The sequence below is a fragment of the Elephantulus edwardii genome, unplaced genomic scaffold (genome assembly GCF_000299155.1).
Source record: "Elephantulus edwardii isolate Elephantulus edwardi_28Jun2011 unplaced genomic scaffold, EleEdw1.0 scaffold00130, whole genome shotgun sequence".
NCBI classification, from domain to species: Eukaryota; Metazoa; Chordata; class Mammalia; order Macroscelidea; family Macroscelididae; genus Elephantulus; species Elephantulus edwardii.
The window spans coordinates 5,285,226-5,297,026 of NW_006399880.1; the positions used below are offsets into that span (position 1 = coordinate 5,285,226).

At 42.5% G+C, this 11,801-nt stretch overlaps 1 protein-coding gene and 1 pseudogene across 1 annotated transcript in view; one reads left to right on the forward strand and one right to left on the reverse strand.

The window, feature by feature from the left end:
- SH3TC2 (SH3 domain and tetratricopeptide repeats 2) overlaps window positions 1-11,801 on the forward strand; it is a 141,533-nt gene that overhangs the window by 100,518 nt on the left and 29,214 nt on the right. Inside the window, exons 9-12 of the mRNA XM_006893752.1 lie at window positions 1,050-1,183; window positions 3,015-3,056; window positions 3,178-4,875; window positions 4,982-5,162. Of these exons, the coding sequence (XP_006893814.1) occupies window positions 1,050-1,183; window positions 3,015-3,056; window positions 3,178-4,875; window positions 4,982-5,162 (2,055 nt within the window). The remainder of the gene's footprint in view (window positions 1-1,049; window positions 1,184-3,014; window positions 3,057-3,177; window positions 4,876-4,981; window positions 5,163-11,801) is intronic.
- LOC102845872 lies at window positions 10,673-11,420 on the reverse strand (annotated as a pseudogene).

The window sequence follows — 11,801 nt, forward strand, 5'->3', positions numbered from 1 at the left end:
CAGATATTTTTCCAATTTTGCCAACACCATTTGTTAAAAAGGCTGTCGTTTCCCCACTTCACTGATTTCATCTCCTTGTCAAAAATCAGTTGACCATCAGAGATACGTTTTATAAGGCACGTCTCGTTTTAATTCTGTGACATACACTTTATAGACAAATTAGTTGAAACAAATAGTTTTCACAAAGAATCAGAGTAAAGATCTCTATTGTTTAAAATAGTTTTCTTCCAGGCCCCTGACACTCCTTTCACCTACTTCCTGTCCCTTAACAGTTCTGCTTCTCCTTTTAGGATGCATAATACTCTTTTTATGGATCATGAAATTAGATCTAAATGACTGTGAAAGATTCCTTTGACCAGAGTCAACATTTCTTCATTGTTCATTTAGATTGTACCACTTGGCCTTAGTTTTTCTTTGAAATAAACAAATGATAGATATTTCTTTTTTTGTTTTGTTTCCCCATTATTGTTCTTTTTATTTCAATTGGTTTGGTTGTGACATTATTTCATGTCTTTTTTAATTTTTAAAATTGTTTTATTATTAATTTTAATGAAAATTTACAGAGACTTTGGATTTCCATTCATTCATTGTTGCACTGCCCACCCCTCTACCCTAGTTTGCTCTTCTCTTTGAAAAGTAAAAGTCCTTCATACAAATATTTCTTTTTATGACCCTCTTCTATTCCTTGTAGTTGGGTGAGCCATTCCAATTTCTGCCATGATGTGGTCTCAGAGAAAGAGAAGGAGTTGAGAAAAGGTCCTTAGCTTTTTTTTTTAAAGGAGATGATGTTTTAATATGTGTTGTTTCTTCTGCACTTAGAGCTACCCAGCAACCACACAGCCCAGCTCCCCCTTAACAAGATGGTAATAGCTCTTCTCTCTTGGCAATATGAACCCATTTATGCAACAACAAGATGGGAAGCTGGATCTCAGCTGCAGGCGAATTTGGTTGATGACTGTATGCCGTTTGTGGTGTTTCAACGTGGACGTGGAAGGGTTGGGTCTGGAACCTTACACCGATCAATCTTTATGTCTCTTGCCTCCTTTCAGTAGCAAGAACTCCACCTTCTTCAGTGATGAGGAAAGATGCTCTCTGTGGGTGCTGGAACGCAACAGGAGAGAAGAATGCTCCAGCTTCCTCCACATGCTGGCTCACACTGACATAACGTCTGTCTACAGGCTGAGTGAGTGCTTGCTCCCGTGACCCTTTTGAAAGCCCTGGCTCCTCAAGGTCAAGAAGAGGGTCTCAAAACAGGAACGGAGGAGAAATCTCTCATTTGTAACCTTATTCATGAATTTGGGACTTTCATCCTAGTCACTTGATGATCCTAGTAATTTTTTATTGGCAGCATTTTTACTTTGGCTCTTAGATAATTCTGTGGTTGAAATAAACTGCCTACAAATGATAAAATCTAGTGATGCCAATTCAGTTGTATTGTATGTTGGATAGTTGCTCCCATCCTCAACAAGAAAAAGAACTTCCTGAATCAAGATGAAGAATCTCTTCTTCCAGGGCTAATGTAGGTTTAGGACTCCCTCACTTACTTTGGGCTCGTGGCCAGGAGAGATTGATCCTTGGAGATGGACATCATGCTTGAAAGGGTGAATGGACAGCCAGGAGAGGGAGACCCAGATTAGCTGGATTGATACAGTAACTGGGGCTACGGGGGGTTGGTGTGTCAGAGTTAGTGAGACTGGCTCAGGACAGGGAAGGGTTCAGAGCTGCTGTACATAGGGTTGTTTTACATCACAAGTGACTCAATGGCACATCAAAACAATAACATACTGTGATAGGTTTGGAAGCAGGAGTGGCATCCACTTCTTAAATAACATGCCTCTGGAAACTATGAACTTTGATAAATGTTGATAGTTGTAGAGGGGCTTTAGGTCTTTTGTTCATAGGGTCCAAGGCAATCAATAACAACAACAACAACAACAACAACAACAACTGGAAAAGGTAGAGTTGTTCAAAGAGTCCTAAGAGATGATTTGTCCTCTCATTTTGAAAATGGGAAAATTGGGACAGTGAGGACCAAGTGAATTAGGGACTGAGTCAGGATAAGAACTGAACTCTCCTTCACGTTATTCAGAATAGTTTCCATTTCACCACACTTCCACCAACATACAAAATGCCACTGACTTGTCAGGTGTGTTAGTTTGGTTTCTCTCTGACAGTAATTTATGCTGCTCCTGAGACTTATTAATAACCCCTCTGGCACCCACCTTCTCCCCACAGCCTGTTCTATGGTCTCCCTTTCCTCATAAATGCTTCTCTTGCGATCTTATTTAGTCCTACAACTTTTTTGCCAGTTATTTTCTGCTATGGGTCACAAATCTATATTAGCAAATACCATTAACTCAAGACATCTAAATCTGCACTCAAGACTGTCCCTTCCTGCTAATTCATCCTGTTATGTTATGAAACAAAATCAGGCACCTCTGAGGCCTCCTGGCTTCTTTTTTCAGTACTCCCTTCTGGCTACTCAGCCTCCTCCACCTTGCAAAGCCCAGCACGCAGTAGATTGCCACCCACATCACTATTTGTGGTGGGAGGGTGATGAGTGAATGGAGGAAGGGAGAAGAAAGTTATACACACTGTCGTCTGTAGAGAGTTGCACTGCTAACCCAAAGTGGTGCCTCTGACAGTTTGAGTCCAACAGTGGCTGTACTGAGGAATGATGGACATTCCACTCTCATGTGATTTACAGCCTTTGAAAATCCTCTGGAGGGTCGTCAGCTATTCATTGATTCAGACTTGATAGCAATGCATTTTGATGTATTGTTGGGGTTCCCCTGCTCCAATACTCGCATCCCTTGACATAAAGCTTGAGTTGTTCAGTTTTAATTTTGGTTCATTTCTTCTTCAGTTTATACCTGTAGAGTGAGTTAAAACAAGATGAAGAAGAGAATTCTACCCAGTTCCTTAGAGATGAGTGGTGGGGCTATGCATGGAGATGTAGGTGTGGTGTCGCGCATTCTGACGTAACACTAAGTCTGTTCTTCATCTCTATCTAGGTGGCTTTGAATCCATCCAGAATCTTCCAAAGGATTTGAGTGGTGAGTAAAGTGCTGAACCTGACCTCCAGTCCTTCAGTACAGCACTCTTACCCTCTTGCTAAGAACTGGCCATCTTGGTTACAAGTGCTTAGGGTTGCTCAACTCTGCCTGTCCCTTACAGCATCCCAGCCTGAAGGGTTCAAGGAGGCCAGGCCTGGTGGAGCCTGGGAGGAGCATCAGGCCGCAGGCTCCAGACACTCCAGCAGCTCTGAGGACTCCAGTCCAGAGGAGGAGCTCCTCTCAGCTGCCTCTGACAGCTATCACCTGCCAGAGCCTGATGACCTCGACGACCCGGAACTGTTTATGGACCTAACCGCTGATCAAGAGGAACAGGAAGCTGAAGACTTTGCCCCCATATTGGCCTTTCTGGATCATAAGGGTTACAATGACCACTTTAAGAGTCTCTATGATTTTTCCTTCTCTTTCCTCACAACTTCCTTTTACAGCTTCTCTGAGGAAGATGAGCTAATGGCTTATCTGGAAGCTTCAAGGAAGTGGGCCAAGCGGGGCCACATGACCTGGGCCCATGTCCGCATCTGCTTCCTCCTGGGTCGGCTAAGCATCAGAAGAGTCAAACTCTCTCAGGCCAGGGTATACTTTGAGGAGGCCGTTCGCGTCCTCAGTGGGGCCTTTGATGACTTGCCCTTAGTAGCTGCTCTGTACATCAACTTGGCTGCTATCTACCTGAGGCAGAGACTGAGGTCGAAGAATTCAAACTTGCTGGAGAAGTCAGGCACCCTGATGGCCTGCCTGCCTGACCATGAATATACTGCAAAGATCGAACTCGATGTGGTGGTCTACGTGCTGCGCCAGGGGATTGTGGCAGGCAGCCATCCCCTGGAGGCCCGGGCCTGCTTCCTGGCCATTCGGCTGCTCCTAAAACTGGGCCGCCATGAGGAGGTCCTACCCTTTGCTGAGCGTCTAAAGCTCCTCTCCACACACCCTCCCGCCTCAGATGCTGTGACCAACATCCTGAGTTTTCTGTACGACAAGAAGTATCTCCCACATCTTGCAGTGGCCTCTGTTCAGCAACGTGGTGTGCAAGGTGGCCCAGAGATGCGGGTTCCGGTTTGGCAGGCCCACTTGGTTCTGCAGAATTCCACCAAGCTCCTGTGTGCTCCCTCCCAGAGCTGGGATGAAGTTCCCGCCCTGGCCTGCCCAACGCTCAGCCACGCACTGGCCGCCTGTGAGGAGCGGGCAGACCAGGGCACCCAGAGGGTCTTATGTCTCATCCTGTCCAAAATGTACCTCCAACACAGGTCTCCCGATGGTGCTATCTACTACCTGAGCCAAGCCTTGGCCCTTGGGCAGCTGCTGAGCGAGCTTGAAGCCTTTGAGTCGTCCCTCTGCCTGGCGTGGGCCTATCTCGTAGCCAGCCAGCCGAAGAAGGCTTTGAACATCATTGAGCCACTCTTATCCTCACTGAAAGACACAGACAATATCACCCAGAAGGGAGTGGTCCATAACCTCATGGGCCTGGCACTTCACTGTGAAGGCCGGGTGACTAGGGCAAGTAAGAGCTATTTCCGGGCCTTGAACAGAGCCCGGGAAATGGGGAATATACGGAACCAAGCGGTGACTCTAGCCAATCTCGGCCACCTGACCCTTCGGTCCTGGACTCAGCAGCCAGCCAGGAATTACCTTCTGCAGGCTGCTCGACTCTATTCCGAACTCCCAACCAACAAGGAGACAGACATGGAACTGGTGCAGGTACTGCTCTGGCTGGCCCAAGTCCTGGTGTGTGGACGCCAGTTGGCCAGTGGGTGCCTGTGTTATGAAATGGCATTGCTGTTTGGCTTAATGCATCGACACCTAAAGAGTGAGTATGTCCCGTGCTGTTGGGAAGAGCTAACGCAGCATGTTAGAGCACATTTCCCCATGTCCTGTCTCAAGTCATCTCATTCATCTTCCTGCTTTATGTTCAGGTCAGCTTCAGGTCACCAAATCCCTCTGCCATTTCTACAGCTCTGAGTCCCCAAATCCCGAAGCATGCATCACCTACCATGAGCACTGGCTGGCCCTGGCTCAGCAACTCAGGGACCGGGACATGGAGGGCAGGCTGCTGGAGTCTTTGGGACAGCTCTACAGGAACTTCAACACGCCCAGGTGAGTCAGGCGTAAAGGCAGTCCGAGGAGCATCTTCCCTCCTTTAACAAGTACAATGCTCTCTATCTTGGCATGCCATGCTCAAATGCATAAGGCAGAGTGAGTTCTGGAGTCACTAAAGGCCTCAAATCCAGGATCATCACCCATTAGCTACTTAGTTTCTCAATAGTCAAAGAAGGGCAATTACTATGTCTTAGTTAACCTTCTGCTGTTACAGTACAAATAATGTGAATGGACTATTTAAATGATTAAAGAATTTTATTTTCTCGTGTTCTGGAGGCTAAAAATCCAAGGTAGGATCTTGGTTATATAGACCCCCTCTCACCATAGCTCTGGGTGTTCTTTGGTTTCATGGTGCTTCTTGCCTTGTAAGAATCATTATATGGTGTTGATCTTTTCACATGTGTCCCTATGTCTATTATGACTGTTTATAACTCAGAAGTGATTTGATAAAGGATCCACCCTACACTGGTTTAGCATTATTTTCATAAAAAATAAGAAAACTCTTATTTCCAAATAGGATCACATTGCAGATATTGTTCTTGTGGTGGTGGTGGTAGTGTACCCTCGAGTCGGAACCAACCTGTAGCTGACCCTTCAGCAGGTTTTCACACAATTTAATCACAAGGAAACGAAATTGCCCATTCTTTTCCTGTGGAGCAGCTGGTGGATTTGAACCCTGTGCCTTTGAGATTGCAGCACAATTTCTTACCATTAGGCCACCACATAGAAGGACTAAAAATGCAACATGTATTTGGGAGGAGAATAGGGGATACAGTTCAATCCATGATGAATGACTTCTAGATTATACGTGTTGTTTTGAGGAATACATGACTCTATCCCCAAGACATCAAGGAAAGTGTCTTGATGTACTGGAGAATGTATGTGGAAAAGACTGAGTCACACCAACTATGATACTATTGTTTCTGTGTTTCCCTAACAATCCACCATCAGAGTTCATGGTTCAGAGCTGTTAGACCTAGAAGGAGCAATGCACCCTCAGCGTGTATGTCTTCGTTATCTTAGGACAGTCAATCAGTATTAGAGAAAGGACATGAACTAATACTTTCACAGTAAGAAAATATAAAAGATGTTGGTTTTAGGGTTTTAATTACGCCACCACAGGTATTTCACAGCTCAAGGAGATATCCTAGGTTTTATGCTTGACTTTTCAGGACTATCTTAAAGATTTTTTTTCTTTGCAAAAATATGATAGCACATTGGTTAGAGCGTTTGGCTGCTAACCAAAAGAATGACAGTTCAAACCCACTAATCGTTCTTTACGAGAAAGATCTGCCAATGTGTCCCTAGAAAGATGAAAGCACAGAAACCCTATGGGGCTGTTACACTCTGTCCTGTAGGGCCACCAGTTAGTTGGAATCAATCCAACTTTAATGGGTATATCAAGACTTGACTCTTTCACCCAAAAGCATTGCTTAACCCTTTAGTATTAAATTACTCTCTTGCCATTCATTGTTTTTCTCTTCTTTGTTCATTGGTCTATTTCTAGGCAATCTTCACTTGTCAGTAGCATGGCTGACAGTTCTGTTCTCCAAAGCACATAGGCAGGCAATCCTGACTCTCAGTGACCCTACAGAACAGAGCAGTTCTACCTCATAGGGTTTCTAAGGCTGTAATCCTTATAGAAGCAGACTGCTATAGTGTTTTCTCTTACAAACTTGGTTGTGGGTTTGAACCTCTGACCTTTTGATTAGCAACCTAGTGATTAGCCAGTTCTGTTCTGTAACAGCCCTTTAATTGATCTCATTAAATCCAGTCTGGGTTGCAAAGTTTTCAATTTCACGTCATAATAAATTTACATGTAGCAACAGATTTACATTATAGCAACATATTTATATTACAGCAACCTGTTTACATAATGTAGTCATTATGAATGACTTCTAAAATAGAATGAGGATAATTGCCTGTGTGAAGCAGAGGGAGAGATCATTTAGGAAAGGGTAATTTAATTTTGGGTTTTGTTTCCCCAGGCAATGTGGTAACTTTGGCTGCCTGGGCAATCAGGTGATGAATTATCAGACAGTACAGTTTCACTATGAGCCCCTCTAGCTCTCTCTTTCTCTATTGAGAATCAAATATTCTTCTTTTAAACCTACTGTTGTCTTTGTCTTTAACCCCAGAAAGGGAGTTTTGGACCTTTGCAGCCTGTGATGACAGAAGGCCTGGCCCATCTTGCCCTGTTTCCATTGGATAACTATTTATCAGACCCAGAGTGCAGGCTTTGATTAATCTTTGAACTGAAACAGATCATATGGTAAAGCATCTTGGAACTGGAGTAAAACAAGAGTGGAAAATTTATGCTGGGCAAGTTGCTGCCTCTCCCTGCTATATACACTCAATTTCAAGTTAATTGCTGCTCTTAGGTATTGCTTGCTAAACTTCCATTTTTTGTTATTCTACTTTCCCCTGTTTTTTGCCAAGTGGTGATGAAATTTGGACATGGAAGTAAGAGACAAGATCCTAGGTGCTGCTGACATGGGTTGCAAAAAAAGCCTTATTTAAGATCCTGTTAGGGATCACTTCTTAGGTGATAAGGTTAAAGAAAGGAAGAAAGATTGGGACTACAGTTTGTCTGAAAAGTAACCCGGAAGAAGTTGGAAGTCACAGACCTCAAATAGATGCAACCAAAATCTAGTTTTAATTTATGCTGAGTCAATTTAGATTCTTAGTAACCCCATGTGACAAAGAAAGACCCCACAAGATTTTCTAGGCTATAACTTTTTTAAAAAATTAATTTCAATGAACATTTGCAAAAATTTGGGATTTCCATTCACTCATTGTTGCACTTTTCTCTCTGCCCACCCCACCACCACCCTCAGTTTACTCTTCTCCTTGAAAAGCAAAAGAAAAACTTCTTCATTGGTAAACAATCCCCACACACACCCCCACCCCCATCCCAAGTATACTCCACTCTGCAACCCTCATTCCAAACTCTTATGATAATCATAATGCCCTAAAATATATTACTTTTAAACTGTTTTCTCCCTCATTGGCTTCAATGCAGTAAACATAATTTATCCAGTTTTTCTCAGTCTTACCCCCACCCTGATGTCAGCCTCACTCTACAACAGTATTTGTTCTTTTGTGACTGAGATATTTCACTCAGCATAATGCCCTCCAGGGTCACCCATTTTGATTAATATTGCATAAGTTCCTTGTTTTTCAATGTAGCATAGTATTCCATTGTGTGAATATACCACAGCTTCTCTATCCATTCGTTTGTTGATAGGCACTTAGGTTGTTTCCAACTCCTTGCTATTATGAACAAAGCTATGATAAACATAGGTGTGCATACATCTGCATGGGTGGAAGTTATGGTTTCTTTGGGGTATATTCCCAGTAATGGAATTGCTGGGTCAAATGGTATCTCTATTTCCAACTTTTTGAGAAAGTGCCATACCACCTTCTACAGTGGTTGCACCATTTTACACTCCCACCAACAGTGAATAAAGGTTCCAGTTTCTCCACAACCTCGCCAGCATTTCTTTCTTGCTGTTCTGTTAAATTTTGCTAGTCTTACTGGGTTGAGATGATATCTCATAGTTGTCTTGATTTGCATCTCTCTCAGAGCTAGGGATTTTGAGCATTTCTTCAAGTGCTTGTTGGCCATCTGAATGCCTTCTTTGGTGAAGTGTCTGTTCATATCCTGTGCCCATTTTTCTGTTGTATTATTTGTCTTTATCTTGTTGTGGTGCTCAAGTATTTTATAAATGCTAGATATAAGTCCCTTATCTGGTATGTCATTACCAAACACTTTTTCCCAGTCTGTGGCTTCCCTTTTTACCCTGTTGGAGAAGTTTCTGGATGCGCATAGGGATTTGATTCTTAGAAGGTCCCATTCATCTATTTTATCTTAACTTTTATAGGAGAAGATTGCCAGTTTTTCTCCTGTGAGCAAGATGGTAGGCATACCACTTTACATCTAGCAGCTGAGTGCTTAACCATTGTGCTACCAGAGCTACTAAAATTGGACCAACAATTAGGAAACTAGGTCATGCCAAGAACTAAGGATGTGATCAGGAACAAGGAATTTGTCATGTTTGCTCTGTTTATGTTGACTCAAATACTTTTTAGGTCAAAAATGCTGAGTCTGAGACCAGTCAATTCTGCTTTTGTGACACTGGTCATAATCTTGTCATTATCAGAGTCCTTAAAGTCTTCAAAGTCTGTAGTTAGGGCCCTCTCTACATTATTGAGGAGTAATGATACAGTTTGAGGACTAAGGTGAGTCTGACTTAGGCTATGTTCTTTTCAAGCACTTGCTTTGCATCTGAGAGCTGGACAATCTCATTTAAAAATACTTTAATTACCATGAAAAGAAACTCTCTATTCTTCCTACTACCTATCTCACCATCCCTAGTCCTGGAACCATGAATTACTTTTGACTCTTTGGATTTGTGTATATGAGACCTTTTTTGTTTGTTTGTTTGTTTGTTTTTGTCTCTTTGAAGCAGTCTAATATTTTATTCTTTTTTTTAAATTGAGATTTTAATCGAAGTTTCAAGAACATGGGTTTCCAATTATTCATTGTTACACATTTCCCTCCCTTCCCCCACTCACCCCGATTGCTTTTTTCATTGGGAAAAAAGTTCTTCCGTTGTTATACAGACCAACTCCGCCACCCCAGACCAGTTACTATGCAGCTCTCATTCTGGACTCTTGTCATACCAGTAATACTAATCATATATTCCTTTTATACAGTTTTATATCCTTCGATATATCCTTTCAATGCCATGCAGATTATTTATCCCCTCTTTTTTTTTCTTTTCCCCCCCTTTTTAAAAAAATAATTTTAATGAGCATTTACAGAGATTTTGGATTTCCATTCATTGATTGCTGCACTTCTCTCCCCACCCAGCCCTCCGCAACCCCAGTTCGCTCCTCTCTTTCAAAAGTAAAAGAAACACTTCCTCCCTGGTACATAATTCCCCCCTCTCCCCGCACCCATCCCACCGCCCCAAGTACATTCCACTATGCTACCTTAATTGTGGACTCTTGTGATAACCATAATATCCTCTTATTTTATTTTCCTCCCAGCCCCCATGTCAGTCCTGTTTTATAACAGTGATTATGCCGTATTTGTCTTTTTGTGACTGAGATATTTCTTTTTTTTTTTTTTAAGCAACGTGTTTAATTGAATGATTTCCATAAACTATACACAAAGTTTCTAACCCTCACCATTCCAGTGAAGTACAAAACATTAAGTTACAGGCTGTGGGAACAGAAGGTGCACCAAGGTGGCAACTTCCTATCCTGGTTGCTTGTAGGGTGGGGAGTGGGGAAGGTCTTTTTTTTAAAACCGAGTCCCTCATTTCAATGTACAAAAAAGTTACTCTGATTTGATATTAAACTGTATTGAAACAAAATGGACTAAAAGCAAATACTACTCTATATTGGGGTAGAGGTGGGAGAAAGAATGAGTCCTTCAAAGCAGGAGGGGAGGGAGACAGTTGGAGGAAGGTTCTCTGACTGTGACCCCAAGGGGTCACTCACGCCTGCTCCATTTTTACTTTTGGTGGTCTCAGGAAAGTTCGACTTTTCTTCTCTTTCTTGCCTTTTGTGTTTGCCTGGAAATTTCTCCAGCTATCCACACAACCATCTCGACTTTCCTCAAAGTTTTTCTGCCACTCCCTCTCTCGTTTGGCTTTTTCTTGGGCTTCACTCTCTTCTTCCCTTTGTCGCTTCCTTTCATGCATCTCTTTGGCTTCTCTTTCTTTTAATTTCCAGTTCAGCAAAGAGCTTTATGGTCTGTTTGTACACTGCCTGTTTGAACAGCTCAGGATCGTCTTCTTCCACGTTTGTAGGTTTCCCTTCCTTCTTTAATTGCTTTTTTTCGCTCTTTTACAGTGTGTTCCACGTATTCTTTTCCTGCCTGAATTACAACCAGGGCCCTCTTTTGTTCCTGATCCAGTAGCAACTAGTAAGCTTTGTCCACAGCTTCAGAGGCCTTTTGTGCTCGGTCAGCATCATCTTGATTTTTGTCAGGATGCACCAAGATAACTGCCGAAATCTCTTTTTTATTTCCTCATCTGTCACTTCAGGATCTATCTGAAGAACCTCAAAGGGGTTCAAGTTGAAGTAGGAGGAACCAGGACGGGTCAAGCTCTCAATCTGACTTTTGGATGTTAAAACCGAATCTCTCTTTTCTATTTGCTTCCCCTCACTGTAGAAGGTCATAAATGCATCCTCTGTGCCGCCGCCGCCGCCCGAAGGCCCGCTCTCCCCAGAAGCCGCCATTTCTCCAACCCCGTGACTGAGATATTTCACTCAGCATAATGTCCTCCAGGATCACCCATAATGTATAATAATTCATGAGTTCCTTGTTTTTCAATGCAGCGTAGTATTCCATTGTGTTTATACTGAAGACAGTTCAGGTTTTCTGTTATTAGGCTGCCTATGAGTTGTAGCTGATGACGCGTAACAACAATAACAACATATTAGTTTAATTAATTTGATTTTTAAAAATCTGCTTTTTATTGTATTTAAAAAATTTATGAGTTTGCATACAAAATCATATACCTTTTAGTTCATTCATATGAATTGTGCTTCACAAATTCTTTCATTTGCATTATGTTTCATTCAATCATTCCCATTTACTGTTTTATAAAATTAATTACC